We start from the raw sequence: 12,758 nt of genomic DNA, 5'->3' as shown, positions 1-12,758 counted from the left end.
GTATTCCTCAGCATCAGCGGGTACCGGGGTGGCTGGGGGAAAGGATGCTGCAGGGGCACGGCCAAGGGGTTAGGGACCACGTTGCTGGAGTCCGCGGAAAAGCGTAAGGAGTCAGGGACTCGGAAGGCAGAGCCCACCGACCACTTGGAGGAAGAGATAGGGTAGGAGCCCAGCGTGTGTTCAAAGATGTGGCCGCTGGAGGGCAGCACCAGGCTCTCTTCGGCCGTCCGCTCCGCCCCAGCCGCGGAGGACCGACTGGACAGCAGGACCTCCACGGCGCTGACCAGGTCGCCCCCGCAGCCTTTCAGGATGAGCTCCAGTACAGTGGGCTTCTGGTTTGGAAAGATTTTCTTCAACACCTCCAAGGGTGGCCGGTTGGCTTTCAAGCTGAAGGGCAGAGAGACGGTCCCCGATGGGCCCTCGATCAGGAGGTGGCTCTGCTCGGCATGGTATTTGGGGCTGTCAGGGCAGCTCTCGGGGTTGCCCCCGTTTTTCTGCACAGCGGCATACCCACCTTCATCCACAGACACGATCTCGGGGCTCTCCGGAGTGAAGCAGTTCTTGCTTTTGACAACATCTGGGGAGCTCCTCTGGTCGGTGTCTTTGTCACTGAAGGTCTCCGCAGCATTGTCCCCTGAACTGCTGTCCCCAAGTCGCTCTTCTGTCAAATCTGAAAGGCAAGAGAACAGTTGGGTTAATCCCTTCCTGGTGTGCTCAGAGTCAAACAGCACAGCAGCCTTCTGGGATGAGGGAGTTTGGCTCAATGGGTCATAACACACCACCAGCCTTTAAAGAAGAAATCAAAAGCTATTGGCAAGTGGAGTCAGGGAGTGGGGTCAGTAAAATACGATGGTGCAATCAGTGTTTTCTCAGAATGCTGGAGGAGAAAGGGCTTGCCTTAAAAACAGAATGGCCACATGAATGTGTAACCACAGAAGGCCTGGATCTCACTGCCCTAGCTACCCATACAGCATGGCTGTGAGACTCAGAACCAGGCCAGAGCACAGAAAAAGGCCACAGGAGGGGCTCTGGCCATCATCGCTGCACACCACCCCATAGGGCACTTTAATAATCACATCTGCTTCCCATGGCTGGGTTTTATGCTAAATAGGGCTCATGATCCTGACAGGCTTTTTTTTTTTTAATTTTAAAAATAAAAATCAGGTTATCATGTACAGTAACTAGTTGATAGAGTTCCTAAGTGAGAGGCAAATACAACCTTTGACATCACTTGTAAAAAGTCACTGACGGGCCAAGCCAAGTCAGCTGCCTGGGCCTTTATTAAAGGCCAAAAATGCCAGTTCAAATTCCGGATGGCAGGACAGATGATGGAGAGGAGAAAGAAATGGCTGGAAGGTTCGGGAACTGTCCACCATGTGTAGCAAGATGTAGACAAGTGCCTTTGTGTGAACTGGTGCGCCACAGAAAGGACCTACAGCAGCATTTCAAAGTATGTTTGAAGGAGGAAGGATGTCAAAGAATTTTCTTAATAGAGCCAAGACTGGCTATGAAACAGACCAGTTGCCAATGTGACATTTTAACCTCGGATGGTACCCAAGAGGAGAGAGCACTGCAGTACTAAATTAGTCAGAAGGCAGTGGCCAAGGGGGCTCTGGGTTTCATTGGAAATAAAGGAGCATTTTTTTTTTTACTAGCAAACTACATGAAAATAGATTTTTTTTATCCTTTAAAATAATGTGCTAGTAATGACTGCTTAATCTAGAGTAATTGATTTGAAGGAAAAAAGAGAGAAAGAAAGAAAAGAAAGGAAAAGTTAAAAAGAGAAGAAAACCACTCCCGATGATGCAGTCGTCGGGTTGTAAGCAACTGTGGGACAGTGTCAGATCGTGAGGGACTGTGGGGCAGTGTCAGGTTGTGAGGGACTGTGGGGCAGCATCAGGTTGTGAGGGACTGTGGGGCAGTGTCAGGTTGTGAGCGACTGTGGGGCAGTGTCAGATTGTGAGCGACTGTGGGACAGTGTCAGATCGTGAGGGACTGTAGGGCAGTGTCAGGTTGTGAGGGACTGTGGGGCAGGATCAGGTTGTGAGGGACTGTGGGGCAGTGTCAGATTGTGAGCGACTGTGGGTCTCTGTCTTCTCTTCTGGCCTGAATAGCCTCATTGTGGGCCTCTCTGTGGGCAAACCTGCTTGTGTGCAGATAGCCAGAGGTAAAATTTCATCACAGCACCTTCCAGAAGGCACCCCCCTTCCTACCTGTTGTTGTTTACTTTCAAAGCTTTTAACAAAGGCCCATTGAGGGACATTTTTCTAACACTTCATGAATCTCAAGCACAAGGTAAACCAACAAAAGCCTGTAGCCAAACAGAAGTTTTTGAAGCATTCTTGGAGTATAACAAAGCATGCAGCTTTCAACCAAGTCTAATACAAACTCATACGCATCCCAAATTGTCATTTTCATTACACTTCTCTTTAATTAAAAACTAGAAGGTTTCTATTGTTGTAGTCTACCCAATGACTCGCCCCTTTGCTCCCAATGGCCACTCTGAGATTCACCAAAGACCTAGGTTTACAAAGCAAATGGAGCACCTGCTCTCCCACTTCCCAGGACAACAGGTCCAGCTTTTACCTCACAATTACTGAACTGCTTGAATCCCCTGTCCTTGACACACATGACAAAACTGACCAAATCAAAAAGCTCTTGCAGATTTATATTCTAAGCAGCCTGCACTCATGTATATTACCCTGACGCACGACCCCATAGGTAACTCCCCTTTCACTCTATTCCCCAACCCTTGAGAACAGGTGGACAGGGACAGTGTGTTAGCTCTGAAAGGAGCACACAGTTGCATTTTGACTCCCGTTCAAGAGAGCTTTGGAAAACAAGTTCAATACTTTCCCCATGGACATACTGATATAATGTTTAAAATGGCTCACATCTCTAGGCACCTAAATTCAGCTTTTATTATCTACCACCAGCATCAAGCATTTATTGACCTTACCATAGGCCAAAACAAGGATACAGAATAAAAACAAAAACAAAAAAAAGACAGCAGGAAGCATAAGCTCATGGAAGTTATTACCTTGGGGAAATAGATGCATGTGCTGGAGAGAACGCACACATGACCAGGCATAGTTTGGGACTCATCAAAAACATTATTCACAGGGACCCTAAGGGTAGAGCAGCCCACATTGTTCACCAATGAATGAAGAGATAAACAGAATATTATTCAGACTCAAAAGGAATGAAATTCTGTTATTTGCTATATGGAAGAACTTTAAGGGTATTCTAGGATTAAAATAAATACCTAAAATAACCTGGCCACAAAAGAAGTTATGTGATTTCACTTCTATGAGATGCTTAGAAAGGATGAAGTCATGAAGTACAGAGACAGTAGAGAGGTAGCTCTAGGGGAGGGGAGGCGGGAGTTACTCTCAATGAGCATGAGGTTTCAATCGAGGATAATGAAAAAGTTCTGGATGGATAGTGGTGGCTGTTCTAAAGCATCATAAACGTCTTTAACGTCACCAAGACGTCCACCTTAAAATGGTAAAAATCTGTCACCTATGTTTTACCAAAAGAAAGAAAGAAAGAAAGAAAAAAGAAAAGAAAAGTAGGACACCGAGTCACAGCAGCCTGGTGAATGGTTAGGGTTTGATCTGGTTTGCTGTTGGTTTTGCTTCTACTAGAGAAATGACCTTGTCTTTGAGAATCAGGGGCAAAAGACTCGTCTACATACCTGGAAAGCTCTCACCTTTGCTATCCTTAACAGAAAGGAGCTAAAAATAGCTTCGTGTCTTAAAAGGTAACATTTCCATGCCTTGAGTGAACTCAAACACTGAAAACTTGTTCAGCAAAACAGCTCCATCAGCCTGGTTCAGTCTTCCACGGCTGACTTCGGGCTCCAGGTAACGCCTGCCTGGACCAGAAGGTTAGTGAGAACATTTAGGATGGATGCTCTAGCTACTCAAACCTATATCATTTTAAAAAAAAAAGGGGGGGTGGGCGGGTTCCCTCCAGGCAGCAGCAGACACTACTGGGAGGCAGGCGTTTAAGTCTGATAGGATACAATTCTACCTTTGTATCTGTTTTCCAAGTGCTGCAAAATACACCTCATGTAGGTGGCTGCCAGCTTGTTCTGGTAATTGGAAGGTCTCAAAGGACAAATGGTGACGAAGCCATTCTTCCCTCTTTGTGTTGTCCTTTGCCAAGCCAGTGTACTGTGCAATTTGGGGTATTTGTTAGTGTACTGTGCACTTTGGGGTATTTGCCAATGTACTGTGTACTTTGGAGTATCTGAGCAGTGGAGGAGGAGGAGCACTGTGCTGAGTCATCCCCACTCTTCATAGATTCCTGGGCTCTTCAGTGTCCTGGTCTCAGTGTCCAGGCTATGGCTAAATGTGAGAAAAGCTGGCAGGATGTCCTAGGATTCAAATGAATTAAGGGCTTTGTAATCAACTGAGCTCAGCAGTGCTTCTGCTAAGAAGGAGGGGGAGGCACAGGCCAGGGAGGGAAGCAGGTTCACATACCAGAGGGCACACACATTTGAGAAATGAATGTACACAGGATGCCCACCAGCACCCAAGGGTGCTGGGTTTCAAAATAGAGCCAAGGATGATGGGCCTCAAAAACCTGCACCAAGGCAAACTCCTAGCCCAAAAACTAATTTCTGAGAAGCAGAATTGACAGTCCCTGTAATTTGGGGTCACTCTGATGTCTATTATTGTATGTAAACGAAAGTCATTACAAGCTGCCATAAGTAATTACAGAGGGCAAGAGCTAAGCTCAGTGATAAAGAATCATTTAATAATAGGTTTTCCTTTACATTTCCAAGGTTTCTCCTCCTAAATGTATAAACCATTCCAATTGGCTTAAAGCACAAAGGCCTTTCTAGATACGGAACCACGGAACGTCAGCTGAGAAAACGAAACAGGAATATTCCCAGAACACTGCCTTCTGCCTCATTGAAACAGAGACTCTAATCAGAACATAAGGAGTAGAAGGATATCTCAATTGACAGTTTTAACTCTGCATACAGTACAGGAAGACAACCTGTCAACCAGTCAAAAGTAGATGCAACCAGAATACATGATCACAAATATAGTATATTTCAGAATACATGATCACAAGGTAAGAAGTTCAGGACACTATATTTCTGTCATGACGGGCCAGTTAATACAAGTGAGGACATGCTTTTTAAGCATTACAAAAGAAAAAAGTCAAACCTTTTAAAAATATTATCAAATATTCAAGCTCTCACTTCATAGCCCATGAAGCAGAAATGCTCACATTCCAACCCCAAAACAAACTTTTCTTTAGGTTTATGAGAGCTTCATTAAGGACATGTTTTCTTTGAAAAACAATGTCACCTCCTTCTAAGCACATATGCCATGCAATGATAATACCTTCTTTTTTGCTAAAATAAATAAACACACACACACACACACACACACACACACACACACACACACACACACACACGAAAGTGACTTCCGGTCTAAAAGTTACAATTTGATCAATCTTTCTATGAATTTCTTCATATAAAAATACAACTTTTAAAAAGTGTATTCAAATAGTTCAAGAAAGCCTGCCATACATGTGAAACAGTCTGCTCAAAGTACATACAAATGGAAACGTGTTCTGACTTACCTGTCGCTGGCATCGGAGACTCTATCCAATTAGTGCACAAAGCCTAAACCCACCTAACACCTAGAGCAAGACACAAGCACTGACTGGATTCTCATAACTCACAGATCATCGAGTCTCCCCTCCTCGAAGCATGCCATGCAGTTAGAAATATTCCTGTGATTTTGGGGAGGTAGATCTCTGGGTGGGTCTCCATGGCAATAAATAACGATGGGATGAGGAGCCCTGGGGGGGGGGGGTCTTCCAGAGTCAAACATTTACCAGTGGTTTCTCATACTTTCTGTGATCTCACACTAGGAGTGAGGGATCATTAAAAACTGAGTGAGTAGAAATTTGAAGAAAGTGGTGATATTAATAAATCTTGTTCTAAAATTGTGTGTGTGTGTGCGCTTGTGTGTGTGTGCTTGTGTGTGTCTGTGTGTCTGTATGTGTGTGTCTGCATGGACATGAAAATAAAATACTCAATGCTTTGCTTTGTAAAAGATCAGCCCTGGTTTGACACTGTACAAAGGGTTCAGTTTGATCTCCTTAGCCTGGCTTGACATCTGCACACTTGTAATCCTGACACTCAAGAGGCTGACAAGAAGACCCTAAGTCTGAGGTTCTATAAAGCCAAGATTTTAGAGGAGCATTGCTTAGAAAAGGCTAGTGAGCTTAAGGAAGTATAGTTTATAATTGCAGACTTCATGTGTCTTACAAAAAAAAAAAAATCAGCATGATCAGTTTCTAAGAAAGAAACTAGAAGCTTTGAAATGGTTGGGTAGAAATCTACACATCTACCTGTTCGTCGGAGGAAGCTGGCTGCTTGCTTTCTTCTTGTTTAACAAATCCCCCTAAATCCCCTATGTCCCTAGGTACTGGGCTAGGCAACATTATACACAGGTAACCACAGCATTGCCTTGGCCACTGGGGCTTACAGGATAGCTAATCTTTTGCAAAATTCCAAAGTATCTGATCAGTTGGTCACATTTTATGATGCTACGCAGCGAGTTACGTGCAGAAGCCAGAAGCAGAGCAGGCTATGGTAATCCTCACACAGAAGGGAATATTATTCACACACGAAGACACTGAGCTAATAAAGCAATACTCTGTGGTGGAAAACAGTAGAACATTGATGTCAGCCTGAAATTCAAGTCTGACTAGTAACTGTAATGAAAAGGGCACAGAGTCCAGAAGCGATGAATGGTCTGAGTTTCTCATAATGTTCTATTATTTGGAAGGCAGCTGAACTTTGTATAGTCTGTTTAGCCATAACACAAAATGGAAACCCTCACCTACGTCTCTACCTTCATTTTTTTTCCTTCCCAGAAAAGAAGAGTGTGTGAATGAGGCCAGGGGACAGTTAAGATGCTGTGTGTGAGTCAGAACACGTGTATGGCAAAGTAGTGGTCTTTTGATGTCCAAAGGCCTACCATGTAATCGAAATTACACTGGACTAGAACTAGGGACTCCAGAGACCTGGGTAATGGCTAGGGGGGATGGGGCTGCCATAGGTTAGACAGTGAAAAAAAGGAAGAAAGCCATCCTGGAGTAAAAAAAGAAAAAAGAAAAAAGAAAAAAGAAGGCAGGCAGGCAAATGGGTTTTCACTGGGCACTCTCCTTCCCAGTCAGGAAGAAATGCAACAGTTCCAGAAAAGGCTCCAAGTCCTGCAGGGACTTTGATTTATGAAGATTTACCCCGTTCTCTCTGTAAAGCTGTTAACAGAAAGTGCTGACTCGCTGCAGAAAAGACTTTCTCATCGATGCTCTTTGATTGTATTTTGCAAACAAAATGCCTGTTGCTTGGTAACGTTTCACTTGAGCCTGACCTTCTCCAAAAGTTATTGCTATCAGATTCGATTTACACTGTCCTCCTGTGATTACTGTAATCTTTTAAACCCGAGAGTTCATCCATCAGGGAGAGGAAAAGTTGTTGTAAGTGGAGAGAGCACCGTCATCCCTCAGATTTATAAGGCCTGGAGCAGGCTGGGGGTTCTCCGCCTGGCAAGAGACTCCAGTTCCTATGGGAGGACTCTCTCTTTCCTTTAACCTTAGTCCTTGGCTCCACCAGACAGACAGGAACACTCCAACGCCCCTCAGGGTAGGTGGGATCAGGAGGAAGCAGGCATAGAGCTGAGGCCTGAGGGGCTAAGAAGGAAGGGCTCCAGAGACTTGCTTTACTCCTTAGGTAAGGGAGGAACAGAGACCAGGGGCAAGCAGACAAACCTTCAGTACCCAGAGAAGCCAGCATGTTGTCACTGTAAGCCTCTCCTGGGCTCCCTGCCACTCCATCCAGGGCTGGGGCCACCAGAGAGCCCAGCCTCCTGTGCCTGGTCAGTCAGGCATTCCCCTGCCTCACTGCAACTGACTTACCCAACAAATCTAGCAAGGGAAAGACTGGATTCCTTGGCCCTAAAGCCAGATCTGAGTAAGAGGTTCCAAGTGACAGTCTTGCTGTCCTGGTATTTCTTCCTATCTGGCTTTTCCTAAAGCCCCTTGCTTCAGATCAAGCCATCTTAAAGTCAGATGCGTTTTTTGGGGGGGGGTTTCAATTCACAGGTAGACACCCCAGATGACCTGTAATTGTTCCCAGCTTCTTCCTTGCTCTGGGTGTACAGTCACACAGGAACGCTTAACGCAAATGCTCAAGTATTTCTCTTTGGAGAATTAAAAGGGAAAAGAATTAAAATGAAGGAAGCAGACTGGGCAATCCAAATCAAGCTGGAGCTGGAAGCCCAGAGCAGTCGTAAAGGTGCTTCAGCAGGAGGCAAAATAAAGTCAGCTTTCCAAAATCAGCCTCCCCTTCCCCCACCCCCACCCCCACCCCCACTTTCTGCCTTGTCTGTCTCTTTCAGAAGTAAAGAACATCTTACTTTCCTGTCTAACCCTTCTCTTCAATCTCCAACAAAATGTCCTTCAAGAGCATTTAAATAATATATATCAGTTATTTAAGTTAAATTCTATTAAATTAAATGTATATATATTTTATATGTACACATATACATATATATACATATGGCATATATGTGGAATCTATATATTTATGTGATATCACACACACACACACACACACACACACACACACACACACACACACGGTATACCTGCCATATGGCAGATACACACCAAGGAAGATTCCACAGCCACTCATCTTTCCTTTCCAGGCACCAGGGCCTATGGCCACCCAGTACCGTCCTCTAGAGGAAAAGTTTGGGATATGGTAGCAAATGTGACTGTGGCTTCTCCCCTTGGCCATGACCCTAACTCCCGTCAGATCCAGAGCCCTTGGCTGGCTTGGTTGGTTTGATTAAGACTCCCAGGCCAGAAGCACAATCAGCCAGCTGCAAAAGGTTTGGCTCCCTGAGCTGTTTCTGTGGAAGGAGGGAGGGGGATGGAGGTGACACAACGGGAAGTTAGGAGTGGAGTATGTGGGTTGCATAGTATCTATAAGGAAGGGTAACTTAGAAATTGGAATGCAATCAAAATCTAATTTAATTGCATCAGAGATGACTGGCAGAGGAAGGCTGAAACTGAGAATTTTTTTCAATCCGTAGTTGAAACAGTCAGTAGAATCTTCTTAAACTCACACTGAATACAATGCTCAGACCATTCCTTTAAGACATCTGAAGGTGAGTTTAGAAAAGATTCCTTCCACTTAGAAAACCTAGTTTTGGTGTTCATGTCTCTTCCCCGAACTACATGGGCTTTCTCCCATGACGCCTAGCCAACATCCTTAAGGCCTGTGCTTCCTTCAGAGATTCGGAGAAAAAAGCAGACTCGCTCCACCTGCTCTTGTCTCCAAGAACACAGCGATGTGTGGGAGGCTCTCCACCTGCAAACAATCCAAGCCGATTTTCAAAACCCAAGTTGACAAAGGAGCAGACCTAAATAGTCTGCTAGCAGTTCCTAGACTCAGAGACTTCTGAGCTCTGGCTCATGGCCCTTCAAACCCCCGTGGGGCCACACTCAACTCCCTTCGTGGAAATGGACTAACTTATACAGGATGATCTGTATTATGCTTCTAAAGATGATGGCGTGCCACATACAAATACACTGCAAACATGGACAGCAACGCAGCGACAAGGCAGTCTCAACCAGGAGTTTTTTACTTTGGCTGCCCACTCCCAACAGAATTGCTTTTTTAAAACACATGTTGCATAGAGCAATGTATTTGTGTTCCTGGTGAAAAGGTATAAATCAGCTTGTTTTTAGAACCCTCTCTCAAGCCAAGTGATTTTTTTTTCCTTAACAGAATGCAATTGACGAAAGTTAGTTAGCGAATATGCAAGGTATGTGGTGTGACCAGCTGGAAACTGAACCCCTGGTCCCACACAGTTCAATCTCTAGCCAGCTCCTCCTACTCCTCCTCCTCTTCTTCTTCCTCCTCTTTTTCTTTCTCTTCCTCCTTTTCCTCCTACTCCTTCCCCTCTTCCTCTTCCTCCTCATTTTTTTTCCTCTCTCTCTCAATTACTTGTTCTGAATTTGGAAGGCTCAGGTTCACCCCTATCTGGAGTGAACATAGAGGGAGAGAAATCATGTACCAAACCTGGTTTACACCCTTGAAATTCTTTGCCCCTTTTCATTCTCCTGAAGCTTGGGCCCTCCTGCTTCAACTTGGCCTCCTCAATGCTCTCACCCAGTCCCTTTCCTCCTTGCTTTGGATTTTGTGGCTCTTCATAAATTTTGGCTATGGAAAAGGACAACCCCTGGAGGACCACACTGCACTAAAGGAGTCCCCTCCTAAACAGAGACCTCAGAACTCAATGTTCTGTCTGCTGTGTAAGGCTGCTGGCAGGCAGCTGGGCACTGTGAAATAGCAACTTGAATTATAACTCGGTTTTCTGCTCTAGTCCTGGGGACTCAAATCCCAGAGCCAGGAAAACCAGGAATGGAACATGAAAATGAAAAACGGAATTCTGGGACCAAACTCAGTCAAGTCAAATCCAGAAAACCTTCTTCCCACCACAGGCTCTGGTTTCTCTACCAGGTAAATCCACAAATATAAGATGAGGGTCATGGGGCAGTGCTTCTGAGATGTGCTTACATGTTCCTTGTAGTTAAACAGCCACAAAACCCAGTGAGCAAACTGCTTTCTGAACTTCAGGCCTACAGGGCACAACTGAACCAGAAGGTGGGACTGACTGGCCAAGCTACCAACCACCTCACCACCACACACCAACAGTGAGTAGCGTGCCCCCCCCCCCCAGTTCAGCTCAGTGCTCTGGGGTTCTCTGAAGAAGAGCTGTCATGGAGCGACTGAGAAAGTAGAGATAGCTCTACATAAGGAAAACTGCGGGCCTTTCACTCCTAATTCCAGTACACCCCCATTCCGAAGAAGATGGGCCTGTCTCCTTTGTACATTTACCCAGTGAAGGGGAAACACCAAACTCCATTGAATTCCGGTTGCCACGAGGGAGGCTGAGAGAGGCCAGGAGTAAAGCTAGAGGTTCCTCCGAGGCAAGAGAGAATGAGGCTTAAAATGGGGGCAGCCAGACTCAGGAAGGAGCCAGAAAGAGAGAACTAAGTAGAAACTGGGGTCTGCCCACTCTCAGAGCTCAGAAGCCGGTTACCCCATCCCCAAATCAAACCATTTCTTAACAGCGGGAAGCCAGATGTCCAGAAAGCCCCTCATTATTTCAAGCCAGACCAACCCCCCCCCCCCTATAATCCTGGAAAAGCACTTGCTAAGTTTTCTCCACTGTAGGCCAAGTTTTGGTTTTCATTTCTTCACACCACAGCAGCCCGGGAAGAAATGGCATTAAAGGGCCAAAGAAGTAGTTCAGCAAAAAAGAGTTAACTGGTCTCACTTTGGAGCCTTTTGGAACCTTTTCTTTATAGTTCTTAAACGGTGCTTTTTTCTCTCTCTCTCTCTCTCCGTATTCTAAGTTATGAGGCCTCTTAGCCTGGCTAAAAAAGCCGACTCCTAGTTCCTTTAAGTAAGAGACACAACACCTTTTTTTGCTTCTGTGCCCCAGACCAAGCCAAGAATCACCCAGCAAAGCACTGGGCCCTGCTAACCAGCATCTATTTATCCCCTTGCTCCAAGTGAGAGCCCCCCTCCCGCCCCCAAAACCGGCAGCCAGGAAACCCCTCATCGTGGTGCGTTTAAAAGTCGGTCTTCCTCGAGACATCATTTTACTCTTGGAATTGACCTACTACGTTCCCTCTCAACCTGGGGAAAGCATCTGAAAATAGGGACACACAGCTGGGCTATTCGGTTGGCCCCTCGGGCGGGCTCCTGGTTTCCACCGGCTTCAGACTCTCGAGACCCCCTTTTCCCGGAGAGTAAGAACCGGTGCCTGGTGGGGGTTGGGCAGCCCCAACCAGGTCTGCTTCTCACAAACTCGTCCTCGGCTTTCCCCACGGATCCCTCGAAGTCCCCCCCCCCTTGGGAGCGCGACCCTAGCCCCGCAGGCGCTCTCACCTGGCTTAGCAAGCTGGGCTGGCAGCGTCCCGGGCTGGGGCTCGGCGACCCAGCGCAGCGCGGCAGCTGCGGCCAACTCCGCGGCTGGACGAGGCGGCGCCGGCGTCTGGGACGCCTGTGAGGCTGGCGACGACTGTGAGGCGGTGGCGGCGGTGGCCGCGGCGTCCCCCGGCGGCGGGGGCCCTGGCAGAGCCCGCAGCGAGTCCGGGATGAGGCTCTCCAGGCTCTCGTTGGCCTGCTGCCGGCGCAGCGCCACCTGCGCCGCCATCACCCGCTGCCGCTCGATGATCAGGATGCACTTCTCGCAGGTGCAGTCCTTGAAGCGACAGTAGCGCTTGTGGCCCTTGAGCCACGAGAGCACCCCGTGGTTCCGGCAGCGCGCGCACTTAGGCGTGCGCTGCAAGGGCGCCCGCGGCGGCTGCGACACCGGGCCGCCCATGTACAGGTAGGGGGAGCCGTAGCCGTTCATGCCCGGGGCTCCCCCGGGCCAGCGGCGGGAGCTGGAGCACAGAGCACGGAGGCCCGCTCTCGGGAGGCCCCGGAAGGTCGGCGGCGGCCGGAGGTACCGCAGCAGTCTCCCCGGCTCCGATGGCGCTCGCTCGCAGCCCGCGGGTCCCCACGCGCGCCGCCGCTCTGCCGGCCGCTCTCGGGGGCGCAGGCTCCACCCGCTGGTCCTCCCACGCCGAGGCTCTCCGGCAGCTGCAAGGAGCCGGGAGAGCTCTGATTAAGGTCTGAGCCACTTCCTCCCCTG

General features: G+C 47.5%; 1 protein-coding gene across 1 annotated transcript; it reads right to left on the bottom strand.

Annotated features, from left to right (window-relative positions):
• Positions 1-2: 2 nt before the first annotated feature.
• On the bottom strand, positions 3-12,476 carry Dmrt3 (doublesex and mab-3 related transcription factor 3; the record flags this gene model as incomplete). The annotated part of the gene is made up of 2 exons (XM_031384995.1): positions 12,008-12,476; positions 3-670 (listed from the first exon to the last, which is right to left on the bottom strand). Coding segments are annotated over exons 1-2 (1,137 nt in total), but the record flags the coding sequence as incomplete, so codon positions are not given.
• Positions 12,477-12,758: the final 282 nt, after the last annotated feature.

Source organism: Mastomys coucha, unplaced genomic scaffold, assembly GCF_008632895.1.
Source record: "Mastomys coucha isolate ucsf_1 unplaced genomic scaffold, UCSF_Mcou_1 pScaffold21, whole genome shotgun sequence".
Classification (NCBI taxonomy): Eukaryota; Metazoa; Chordata; class Mammalia; order Rodentia; family Muridae; genus Mastomys; species Mastomys coucha.
This window is presented reverse-complemented; position numbering and strand designations above follow the sequence as displayed.